Source organism: Asterias amurensis, chromosome 5, assembly GCF_032118995.1.
Source record: "Asterias amurensis chromosome 5, ASM3211899v1".
NCBI classification, from domain to species: Eukaryota; Metazoa; Echinodermata; class Asteroidea; order Forcipulatida; family Asteriidae; genus Asterias; species Asterias amurensis.
In genome coordinates this window covers 3377460-3390549 of record NC_092652.1, presented here as the reverse complement: position 1 = coordinate 3390549, position 13090 = coordinate 3377460, and the positions used below count along the sequence as shown (strand labels likewise).

Genomic DNA, 13090 nt, shown 5'->3' with positions numbered 1-13090 from the left:
AGAGTGCCGCTGCCGAGTGGTTTCTAGAGCATTGATTTCAAGTGCTGGTGCTAAGTCACCGGAGTGTGGGTTCGAACCCCGGTTGTGACACTTGTGTCCTTGAGCAAGATACTTTAATGTAATTGCTTCTCTTCACCCAGGGGTATGAATGGGTACCTGCGAGGGTAGAGGTTGATATTGTGAATGAAAAGCTTTCGGAGCGCCACGGCAGCACGGGGCTGTATACTCCCTAATGATGGGAGCTGAGAAAGATTAAAGGGATGTTTATTGGCCCAATGACCAGGGGACTAATGTAAAGCGCATTGATACGGTTTATTGTGAAATGCGCTATATAAGAATTTGTTATTATTATAAGCTGATACATACATGTACATCTACATGTATAGGAGCATTGCTTGGCAACAGACAGCACAGGATAAAGAGAAATAGATAATCACTGAAGAGGCTTTTCTCTTGCAGTGGAGTGAAAACATTTCAGACTCATCTGAATTTTTACTTTTTTTTCCTGTCAGCTTGGTCAAAAATCGCTCTCTCCAGATGTAAATATATTCTGCTCTTTGATCTGTTACTCTAGCACTGAGGGTACTAGGGTTTGTTCAGACAGCGTACTAAGTTAGACCCGAACCGGTTTAACTTCTTTTAACCCGAAGCGGTCTAAAGATAAACCCCCTTCCTGGTCGGTTTATCTTTTGTGGGTTTAACTTGATTCGGACTAACTTTAAAACCGTTCAGACACACAGAGTTGAACTCGATCGGGTTGAACCATGAGTTAAACCAACTTTAGTACTGTGTCTGAACGACCTCCTAGTCCTGAAGCTCCTTGTTATTTTAACTCTGGGGGTAACTGAAATGTCATCATTTCAACAAACCTCCGGTTTCAAATGCTACTTCCAGACCTTTTTGTCAGCAGTGGCTCTCATCGCCCTATAAGATATCTGTGTCTTATTACACTATAGTAATTTTAATTTTAGATTTAAAAAAAATGATGCCCTCTGGAAGAATGAGAAGAAGAGTGAAACATGATTCTGATAAATGATAGTCTGTCCCATTATGCGTCTGCCAACAAGCTACATGTAACAGCATTTAGTCTGAAGAAGCTAAAAAGTGTACTTTGATGAAAGATTCTCGTAGGAGTGGTTCCAAACATCCTTGGCAAATAATTCCATCTAACATGAAAATCTAAAATGTATAAAAATAAGATCACTGTCCTGTGAATCATTCGCATGTTCAAAGAAAACCTAAACAGATGTTGGCTGTCAAATCGTCAGGAAAAAACAAACTGCGATACGAATGGTGACGTCGCTGGGCTGTTTTTGCTGCGAATGTTTCGCAGGAGTTCAGCACAAATCAACTGATGCGAGTTTGTGCCGTCAAATATTGTGTCGCATTCGTAGGAAGTATGAACTGGGCTTGACAACATGGCAGCTGGAACATTATTGACAATGTTGATTTTAAGAACCCAGTGACGCTGTGAAGATATTTCTTCTAATGTGATTTTTGTAAAGGAATGAGCAGCAAAGACGTTCTTTTAAGTTTGGTTTCAATTACCTAACACCACTTACAAACACTGCAATTTAGAGCTGGGCCGATTTTTAATGGCTCTGGCCCATTTTCATGGCCCATTTTCATGGCTCTGCAGACCATGAAAATGGGCCCAGCTTCTAGATTGCAGAAGTTGTTGGTACGCCTCATCGTAAGTATAGAATCCGACTCGGCTTAACCACTTCAGATTTTCATTGAAATCTAACAAAAAACAGTACCACCTTTTGAAAAATCATGGGTTAGTTTTATTGATATCTACATTTTTAGGATCAAAACAATCGAAGGATTCCATAAACCAAAGGTATACAATCCCTTTAAGATGGTGGAATTTTATCCCTTTTTTTCAATGACAATGTCTGGGGACTGATTTGATATCTCATCATCTTTTGTTACCGTCCAAATTACAGGCAGCTGGTCCATACAGCTGTAATTCACATCCTCTGCTTCAGCGAGAACTCTACGATATGTCTTCCCCTTCCCCTCTACTGCAGGAGGGACAAACACTCGGATGGCAAAGAAATATTCAGTTGTCCAGAGCGTGGATAATAATAACGTGTAGCTCGCTTTTCAATCTTTGGCGCCAGTCGAGTAAGACCCGGCTGTAATGAAGCCTAGATCGATAATTCATCTCAAGAGATCTAAAATGAGAAATAAAATATGCACTATACTTGGGTTATACTATACCCATCTTTCCTTAAAGGCAGTGGACGCTGTTGGTAACTACTCAAAATAATTTGTAGCATAAAAACTTACTTTGTAACAAGTAATGGAGAGCTGTTGGTAGTATAAAACATTGTGAGAAGCAGCTCCCTCTGAAGTAACGTAGCTTTTGAGAAAGAACTAATTTTCCATGAATTTTATTTCGAGACCTCAGAATTAGATTTTGAGGTCTCAAAATCAAGGATCAGAAAGCACACAACTTCGTGTGACAAGGGTGTTTCTTCTTTCATTATAATCTCGCAACTTCCACGTCCAATTGAGCTCATAAATTTTCACAGGTTTGTTATGTTACATGTACATGTATGCCTATGTTGAGATACACAAAGTAAAAAGACTGGTATTTGACCATTACCAATAGTGTCCAGTGTCTTTAAGTGTCATGGAAAGAAAACTTGGATGGGAATTTTTGTTTTGTGTGGGTAAAGATTTATGATTCTTATTTGCGAGTGTGTGGATGAGTTACCTGAATATGTGAAGGTTAATGTGAAGCTTTTGTTTCATTTATGGAGGAGGGAAATATAAATCAAACTGTTTAGAACTAGCATGCTCATTGATAGTGGAATTTATGGTGGTAATGTAGGGGATTAATTTTTGCAAAGAGTGTTGGGTAGGAGAGTTTGGCTGACTTCAAAAGCACACAACGTGTCGAACGTGCTCGCCGATCAACTCCGATTGCTTCCCTCGTGCATGTGGTCCCCACTGTCGTTGCACGGGAAGAAACAAAAATGGAAACAACGGAAGGTAATAGAGACACGTCGCAATTCCCTTTTGGCTTTGAGCCCCGGACTGGAAATATCCAGTATGGCCCCAGCGACTGATCCTGCAGAGTATTGCATTGATCCAGCAAATAATATCACTGGTGCAGCGGAGTACCGGGAACACTTTAATTGTACACACGCTGGTCGCCGCCACCATAGAGTGCTTTGTTTCTCCTGGAATGGGATAATGTTGGAGTTTGTCCGATGATTTTTTTTTTTTTTCAGGTTAATTCGCAATTTACCCGGATCTGGGCTGGAAATTGGGTTAAAAAAAAATCCATACTGGGGTTCATTTGCGGATTGTGTACACATGGGGCTCATGGATGTGACTATACATGCATGAATAATGGCGGGAATATAGTACCTGTATCAAACATAAAGCATTTTGCATTTAATTACAGTACGTTTAAAGTCTTGGATTTTTTTAAGACAAGTTCAAACTTGTCTTGTTTTCATTTCTCTTGTTTAGGAACTGGTTTGAAAAGTACATTCACTGATAAATCCAATTCTAAATAGATTACCTGAATAAGCACTATGGAAGTGTTTAAAAATAAACTCTCACATCAATTTGCTGTACAAATTATATTTAAATGATAAGACAGAGTACTAAGCAAAAGCTTGCAACCAATTTTAAAAACTTCAAACGAGAAACCCTTTCTTTTATTTATGTGACAATAATAGATTTTCTCACTGTGTTCCACTTTTGTTCACTGGAGACCCATGATCCATCTCTCTTTCAATTTGCCAAAAAGAGCAGAAGTTAAAAAGAAAGAAGAAGAAAAAAAAAAAACACCAAGGGGGTACAAACTTATTTGCAGGATTTCCCGATGGGTTGTGTTTTTATTTTAAGTGGAGAAAAAGCAGTTTGATTTTGTCGAAACCCAAGCGTAGAGTAAGCGATATTGATCGTTCTTTTTTGGCTGGAAAGTTGAGAAGCACAAAAAAACTGAGGAATATCAAAGGTCTTGGCTATCAAGCATCCCAGCTGATCAGCTGAGTTCCTCAAGTTTTTGTGGCAAGCAACTTCTTGTGGTAGTGCCCTTTCCAGTTCTTGTTTTGCTTTCGAAAACTGTGTTCTAGGATCCATAACTTTGCAGATACATTATGTGCCCAAGCCTGATACTTCACGAAGGCACAGAGGCAATTGCCTCCATGCCCCCTGGTCATTTGTGCCTTGGTGCCTGTGAAATGCTACAGTAGGAATTAACAAATTTCTCTTTATCAAAGAGAAAATGCTTTGGTGCTTTTGCCCTTTCAAAAACTAAGCATATCACTATCAGGCCAGGGGTCGATTTCACAAAGAGTTAAGACTAGTCCTAACTTAGGACTAGTCCTAGGAGATATACAAATTGCATGGGTAGTCTTAAGTTAGGACGAGTAACTGGTCCTAACTCGAGATAAGACTAGTCCTAACTCTTTCACAAAGGTAGTCCTAACTTAGGACTAGTCCTAGGCAATGCTAAGAGATAGGACTGGTCCTAAGTTAGGACCAGTAACTCATCCTCACTTAGGACTGGTCCTATCTCATAGCATTGCCTAGGACTAGTCCTAAGTTAGGACTACCTTTGTGAAATCCACCCCTGTAGTTCTGCCTGTGAGGGGGGGGGGGGGGGAGTACTGATACAGTGCTACATTGGTGTACTGGTTTAAAACTAGAATAACTATTCTTTATCGCTGGTGCAAATTTAAAACCCATTGTGCAGATCTTCAAAATATTGTTCAAATGACCTTGTTTAAAATCATGACCGTGTATACTATTTAATATGAAAAATAAGTACAAAATCAAAGAGTGAAAGCACCTTTGTTACGACCCATAAAAGTAATGAAGAATGCAGAGTTGTAAATAAAGAGGTGTTGGTCAGTTGCTGTTAAACTAGCTGTCAGTTTAGGTTTTATGATTGGTATGTTGACCCAGTTCAGTAAAAAGAACTGCCCCAATTGAGTTAAAAAATTGAAAAGGTTTTCTTTCTTTCATTTTTCGGAGGCATATAGGTTTCAGATGTGTTTGTTTGATTTCAGGAATTCTTTCTTCTTATATGGATCTTGTATTTGTGTGGTAAATGAAAATTTGACTACAATAGAAAAAGAAATCATTGGTTGGTGCTGTGCTGAATGGAATTCCTCAGTAAACTTTCTTGATGGTATAGTATATACTATTTCAAATAGTCATGTGTCAAAATTCATCCTGAAGGAGTAAAGAGTGAAACACGTGGAGCATGTTGATGATCAATGTCACTTCAACAACAATAATTGTAGCTTTGATTTAAATCAAATGTAGTTTTGATTAGATTTCACAACTGAGGTTTGAACAAAATCTGAAAGTATGATCTGCAAGTAGGATCTGCAAGTAATAATAATAATAAACTACAGCATTTATAAGGTGCACTTTACTGAAAAAGAAAAACACTCAAAGGCGCTGGTCAAGTTTTGTCAAGATGTTGGAAAGCAAGCAAGAACAAGTGTGTTTTTGCTGGAATAGAGTGATGTTGTGGATTTGTCTGAGGTATTCCGGAAGTGAGTTCCAGAGTCTTGCTGCTATGTTGGAGTAAGCCCTGTCCCCGTAACTGGCCAGGCGAAATCGAGGAACATGGAGCGTATTGCTGATAGAGTAATCCTCCCACTCAGTGGCATTAAACCCAATGCTTTAGCAGTGCGTTAAGTAACGTGTTACATCAGAGTATTGACCGAGGAATAAGCGTAAATTTCTCCCTTAATGCATTTATCAGATGCATTAAGAGTAATACTAGAGACATTATTGAAACGTCCACATGAAGCTTTCCGCTCCCCAGTCCTCCATTGATTATTTTTCTCAAAATGGGACAATCATTCTCCGCCAGCGATTTGATTAACGATAAAGAGGACTCAATGATTCGTGTGTAAAACGAGAGAGCCTACATTACCGACGTCCTGATAACAACCAAAATAGAAATCTCCTCTGATTTTTTATACCCTTTTATTTTTTCTCCGTAGTATGATTTTGAAGTCGTGAGGATAGTAAGTTGACAGTTATCCAAGTACTAAGCTCTTTATTGGTGGATGATTAGGGCAAGAGAGTGGGACGGGAGTGCTTGAATTAGCCATTTTGTAATTTTAGAAGGACCTATATGTAGCTCTACATCTCCCAGGCAAAGGGTAACTCCATTAGGTTATCACTACATCTCTGGAAAGCGAAAAAATCCAGAGACAGGAATCCAGGGCTCACCCTTAAAACTAGCCCGGCGTACATCATGCCTGATCTTTTATGGAGGTAACGAAGGCGGTTGCAGGCCTGTATGCTTTTCTTTTGATAGGGCAAGGGCACCAAGGCATTTTCTCCTTGGTAAAAGGGCATCCTATTAGGAAATTGTGAATTTCTACTGGACTGCTTTGGGATAGTAAACACAACTTCTCAAATTGTCATATGTTCTACTAAGAACTGTGTAACCTACACTATTAAACTGCTTATAAATTTTTCTTCCTTTTTCATATGAAACTTGTCCATTTTTTTTTTTTTTTAACTTATTTAGTTAGTTAGTTGTTTCTTTCATCACAAATCCAACAGCGCAAGGGAAACGAGAAGAAATGTTCAGTTTTAGATGTTGGAAGAAATTCCAAACAGGGGGATCCCATGCAATCAGGTAGGGTTTACAGGGAAGATACACGTTTGGTAACTTAAAAACTGACTTGGTAACGAGCAATGGAGAGCTGTTGATAGTATAACATTGTGGGGAACGACTCCCTCTGAAGTAATGTACTTTTTGAGAAATAGGTTATTTCTCACTAAAATATTAAAAGACTTCTAGCTAGAAGTCTGTCTTTTATTCTTATCTGAAAGCACACAGATTCGTCCAACAAGGGTGTTTTTTTCTTTCACCATTTTCTCCCAACTCTGATGACCAATTGAGCTCAAATTTTCACAGGTTTGTTATTTTATGCATATGTTGAGATACACCAAGTGAGAACACTGGTCTTTGACAATTACCAATAGTGTACCTTCCCTTTAAGATGGGATTCGAACCGGGGTCCACAGTGGTGAAAGGCAGGGAAATAAACCACTGAGCACAACCTGAATGCTCTGTGTATGTAATACGGTATATGAGCGACGTTACTTTTTGGGGATACAGTGTCCTTCTGAACTCTAGTATGATGTCAGTTTTAATAAGTTACAAACTGAAGCTTCCCCAGATGTCTCATCATTCTGCCTATTTTTAGGAGCAGACAAAGAAAAAGTCGATTCAAGAGAAACTCCAAAGTCAAAGTCATGAGTCACGAGTCTTGCAAGTCTGCCGAGCGATGTCGTTTCTGACGTCTGATTTTTGTACGGAAGGGTAACATTTTGCCTTGTACACTGTTTCTAATACATGTTTATACAGGTCTTACGTACATATCCCAGGCTCAAATTTCAAGACAATCTCCTCTACTAGACTATATGTCTTGTAGCTCAGAAATCTTACCGGACAGTAAATATTTTTACAAGACCTAAATATTTTCGCTCTTGTGATGTTTGCTGAAGGAAAAAGCTTGTAAAGCTAAAAGTAGATAATGAGTAAATCTGAGAAAGTGTGTTTTGAATAATAGTAGACTCAGCAGGGCTTGTTCCATCCAGTGATCCAAGATTATAGAGCGCCAAAGGTGCATGATAAGTTACAGTGGCAGGAGCTCATCTCATTTGGGCGCCATTTTAGAAAAGAAATGTTTCGTTATTCATTGATAGCAATGGTAAAATGTTCGGCACTGATCTATTGTGGCCTCAAAAGAGTGGCTAGCCGTGCATATTTCAGTTTTTTTTCAGCCCAAGTTCCTCAGTGCTGAATAATCTTTGGTTGTGATCATGGAGTTATATATAAGAACTTGAGGGCGCACTAGTGATGCTTTTTGCACTAACACGACAGGACCGACGCACGCCATTCTGTACGCGCATTGAATATGAAGTACACGTTAGAATTTGTGTTTATTGAACGCTGACGCTATGCTGTTTTGTCAACTTACAAAATGGCCGCACAAACACACGCTGTGCGATGCCTGTTTTGGCAACTTAGAAAATGGCCGCCTGCACGCATGCCTGGTCAAGTATATAGGCCAGTGCGCCCTCTAGTTCTTATAACTCAATGGTTGTGATGTTACTATTCCAATGCTTCTAGTTAGCTCGTCTGAAACAAAAGCAGTACCATCACTGGCTCGAGGCTAGTACATTTTGTACATTCTCTCTCCTCAATGAGTTCTAATCAATTGTAAAATGAATTTTAGTCTGGTGAATATTTTTACTTCCAAGCCCCGCAGAACTGTGGAATTTTACTTGCAGTTCAATGCCTGAATAGGATTGCCCTTATTTCAGGTAAAACAATACGAGCCATCCTTTCCAATTGAAGTAAATTACATCGGATGAAAAACAAACCTACAAAACACTCGATGATACTACAATGGCCCCTTCAGCCAATGAAACCAAATCTAGGTGTACTTTGTTATCGAATCCTCCAGTACATTATTAGTAATATTCGTGTCACAGTAGCGGCCCCATTACTTCTGCACAGTGAAGTTTCCCTGTCCATTAAAGGCACTGGACCCTATTGGTTATTACTCAAATTAATTGTTAGCATAACAACTTACTTTGTACCAAGCAATGGAGAGCTTGTACCAAGCAATGGAGAGCTGTTGATAGTATAAAACATTGTGGAAACTCCCTCTGAAGTAACCTAGTTTTTGAGAAAGAAGTAGTTTCTCACTGAAATATTTGAATTAAATTTGAGACCTCAGCTGAGGTCTCGAATTCAAGCATCTGAAAGCACACAACTTCGTGTGACAGGGGTGTTTTTTCTTTCATTATTATCTCGCAACTTCGACGACCAATTGAGTTCAAATGTTCACAGGTTTGTTATTTTATGCATATGGTGAGATACACCAAGTGAGAAGACTGGTCTTTGACAATTACCAAACCAGTCCAGTTCCTTTAAACAGGATCTCATGTTGTCGTTTTGAGGGTTGGGTTAGGCATGGCTTAGCTTGGTTCTCCAGAAAGGATGTCGATCGTTAAGCTCTGTAATATACATGTAGCAGGGACCGGCTTATGATACTAAATATATCGTAGGAGGTCCTGTTTTCGCGGTGTCCCTATTATCGTTGCAAATCTTTTACCTCTCTGTGCGTGATGTAAACAGTCCCAAGATAAAAATTGTGTGGTTTTATATGCCAAGCAAAGAGTCTCCTCTTCTTTGACAAAAACTTAGAAACATGTAAGGCTCCACTGGTCATTTGCACTTGTAAATGCAAAAAGTTTGGTATTTTAGGCATTTCTACAAGGTACAAAAATATGTCATAATGTTGAGGCCATAAAAAAATATTTGCCCACCGAAAAAGTTTCATCAAACGCTATTTCAATTCACAATTCATGATGATCAAAATCATGTGACTGAATGTTTTGCTGAGCATTCTTAAAGAAAAATACAGAGGCTTAAAGAAGCCATGTGCCTTATATCATTTTCTAATATTTTTTGAGATTTTTATTTTGTAACCCTCGTATCAATACTATTATTTATATTAAAATTTAAACATCAGCTTGTTGATTCAATTATCACTGTTTATTAATACGCTTTATTATAAGTATTAAGAAAAAAAGTAGAAAAAAAAGAAATAGAAATCAGATTTTGAAGCCAGTAATTATTCACACTTTTTATTTTTTAAAATTTTTTGCAAGTTACCATGGTAATTTAAAAAAAATAATAATAAAATATTTTGAATAAAATGAAGGCAACTGCTGGCTATACAGTCATACACAGAGTCTCAAAGAACACTTGTAGTCACTGCAGATGTTTCTTCCATGTATGGCTTCACCGGGAAACCATACTTTCTTTTTTGCCGTGAAAATAGGAAAAACTCAAAACAAATGGGGCCAGTTGAAGTCATCCAAGATCGGTGTGTGGTGTGAACATTTCAATGTCCATCAAGTTTTAATATATGTTTGCATACTTCGTATTAACAAATGAAGATAATTAGGGCATCGGTTGATATATTGCATCATTATTTTTTTCCAAATTCAAAGAAAAAGGCATAATAGCGTGATAACTGGTAAGCAGAGGATATAGGATATGACTGATAGTGCACCCCTACCATGCCTACAGGGTGACGGGTGTAGAGAGTGTGAAATAGGGACGGATGGGGCAAATTTAGGAATCGTCATAAACAATTGGGGTTGAAGACACTTTTTTTTCTTCAGACCTTTAATAAGCTGTGTCGGAATCTTTTAATTTGGTTGGATTGTGTGGTGTTTTTGACATTGAGTATTTAGTGGGATTTAGGGGTAAAACTTGCTGGAAACTTTGGCTTGCTGGGTTTTGATCTTGTAGGCTGATCTCGCAGGGAACAGGAAAGGGGTTGTTTTTGCGGGAAATTGTTAATGGTTAGTAGATATGGAGCACGATTAAGGCAGACAAAAACAATGACTGATGGTGGTCTGGCTGTCATGAGTTCTCAGGGATCGACCCCAATTTGAGGAAATTATACTTCTCCCTTAAATTTGGACTTGAGCATTGAATCCTCTCATTTTACCAAAAAGGCGCCAGGCTAATTTTCCTAACAAATTGGAGAAGAAAAAATGACCGCCATCTATCACTCCAAGCCTCCATTGCACGGTCTTGGCCTTTGTGTGGCTTCAAAATTTTCCCATTGACTCTAATTTTTTTTCCCAATGGAAGTGCCCTTTGCAAAATGAAAATGGCCTTGCCCTTGTCAAATATAAAACTCCAGGCCTATCCCTTTAACTCTTGTCTAGTACCATCCTATAATAATTGAATCCTCACATTTAAGAAAGAAGGCGCCATACTAAATTTCCTTCCTGCCTCAGTTTGGGTTAACTGATATGACTTGTAGAAAACAAAATGGATACCACCTAAGATCTCCTCAAAGTATATCAGTGAATTGTACGTACGCGTACACTTTTTAACAATGTCTACTTTTGTTTCTCATTTCTTGCCATACAGGTTCTACTGACTGGTGGAGTTGGTCTGATAGCATGGAAGCAACCTTCATCGCTAGCTGTAAGTACACCACCCTCCTTCCCTCCTCCCTCTCCCCTCTAATCAATATGTTTTCTAACCCCACTTGGTGAAGGAAACCAACTGCGTCCATTGCCGAGCGAGGCGTAGAGTGGAATCAGTGGCTAGTGAAACCTCTCTACTAAACGTGCGATGATAGAGGCTGATGATGATAGCGTCTCTCGCTCACGGACTGATTGGGAAAACAGACCTCAGCAAATCTGCTTCTGATCATCAAGGGTGGGATTTAATTCACATTGGTTCATGGATGGGCTTTTGATCAGCGCTGTGAGAATAGGATACAAGACTTAATGAGAACATATTGCATTTTGAGAAGCTGGCAATTTTAAAGATGCATGTTGGGATGGCAGGTTTCTTATGAACTGTTGTGACACTGTCTTAAGAAGTTATTAACCTAGAAATGTATGTGTACAACAGTACATGAACATATGCACTTTTGTACAACTCTGTCACTTACATGTGAATGACCTGGCCATATGTTCATACTGTACAACTACAGTAACTGTCAATTTGGTTGAAATATGTACATGTACCTGTAAAAAGAGGTGTGAGATTTTGAACCTGTTAGGTTGTGATTTTTTTCTTCTTCAAACTTTAAAGATGCTATGTCAGATTTTTGCCCAAAACATTAAAAAATATATTTTTTTGAGTGAATGGTATTTCAAAGAGTATCACCTGCTCTAACGAAAAAAAATTTAACTTTTACTTTTAATGGTCAGGAACCATGACAAAAATTTGAAACGTTTCTTATAAAACACATAGGCTAAGAATTGGTATCGTGATTTATTGTCGGGATCCCGACAAAAACTAATTTTGAGCACTTTATTTCACTGTTACTAATAATTTTTTTTTTTTTTCGAGCAATGGCTCAAATGTAACTTTCTCGACCCCCATCAAAATACCCATTGAATTTTAAATCTAAATTTTGGGGTCCAATCGGCCAAAAATCTGACATAGCATCTTTAAAGTGATGTACGTGGGAACCTACACCCTTCTTGAAACCACAGCTTACGCTTGTTCTGTAGCTTGGACTCAGTCCATCTACTTAAATCCATGTAAAGAAATTGCATGTTTCCAACATAACTGCCAAAGCCTAAGTCCTAGCCTAAGCCCATTAGGTCAATTAAGTAAATTTAAACTTTCCCATGCCCCATAGTTTTTGCTTAGAAGTAATTTGTGGTAAGCTACAGAGTTTTGTTTCAGAAGAGGAAATGTTGGATTATGCAAAGGTCATGACCTCTCTCTGCCCCTTGTCTTAGTCCCCTTAAAATAGACTTTCTGATTATACGTTTTGGATTTCCCCTTTGCCAGTTTACAGATGAAAATGGCCTCGCTCAAAGACAAAGTTCTGGGTTTGTTACAAAACCCACCCTCAAGTCAACCTTGTGATGATCTAAAAAAACACTGGTCGGCGACTGCCTTTTTAGGATGATGCTGGCCTCAGTCTTAAATTGCGTTCAAATGTTTTGTTTTGCTCAGTTGTCCTATTGCTTGAGTATGTCGCCATGTATACTATATACTGTACGCTAGTACTTGATGCTGTGTTTCAAGATAGCAAATTTTGAAGGCTCACAGCGGGGACAAGCTAGGAACCTGGTCATTCTAATGGTGGCTTAAGAGTCGATGAATATTTCTTTGAGGTACATTGCTGTGGCTTCAGTCTCAAACTGTGTTCAAATGTTTTCTTTTGCCTGGTTGTCCTGTTGCCGGAGTATGTCGCAATACATCATGCATGTACACATGGTTTACACTACTGTACTTGATGCTGTTCTTCAAGATGGCAAACTAGCGGGGACAAGCAAGAAGCCTTGGAGGCCTATCACATTGGACATTGATGCTTCAAGCTCCCACTCTCCCTGGGCTAAGGACATCAACATGTCTTGGCTGAGTTTACTCCTTCCTTCATGGTTTAGGATGAAGATCCGTTCGATAGGAAGCACTTTAAGAGCCGTGTAATCTGTAGATGGCTCGTGAGTACCTGCCAGGTGAAGGCTTAGGTCAATCAGATCAGCTGCGGTGGAAAAAGTGCTAGAAAGTTACAAG

At 38.9% G+C, this 13090-nt stretch overlaps 1 protein-coding gene across 1 annotated transcript in view; it reads left to right on the top strand.

Moving 5' to 3' along the window:
- The window catches only part of LOC139937700 (uncharacterized), a 134308-nt gene that overhangs the window by 21243 nt on the left and 99975 nt on the right, over nt 1-13090 (top strand). The window contains exon 2 of the mRNA XM_071932978.1: nt 10973-11029. Within this exon, the coding sequence (XP_071789079.1) occupies nt 10973-11029 (57 nt within the window). The remainder of the gene's footprint in view (nt 1-10972; nt 11030-13090) is intronic.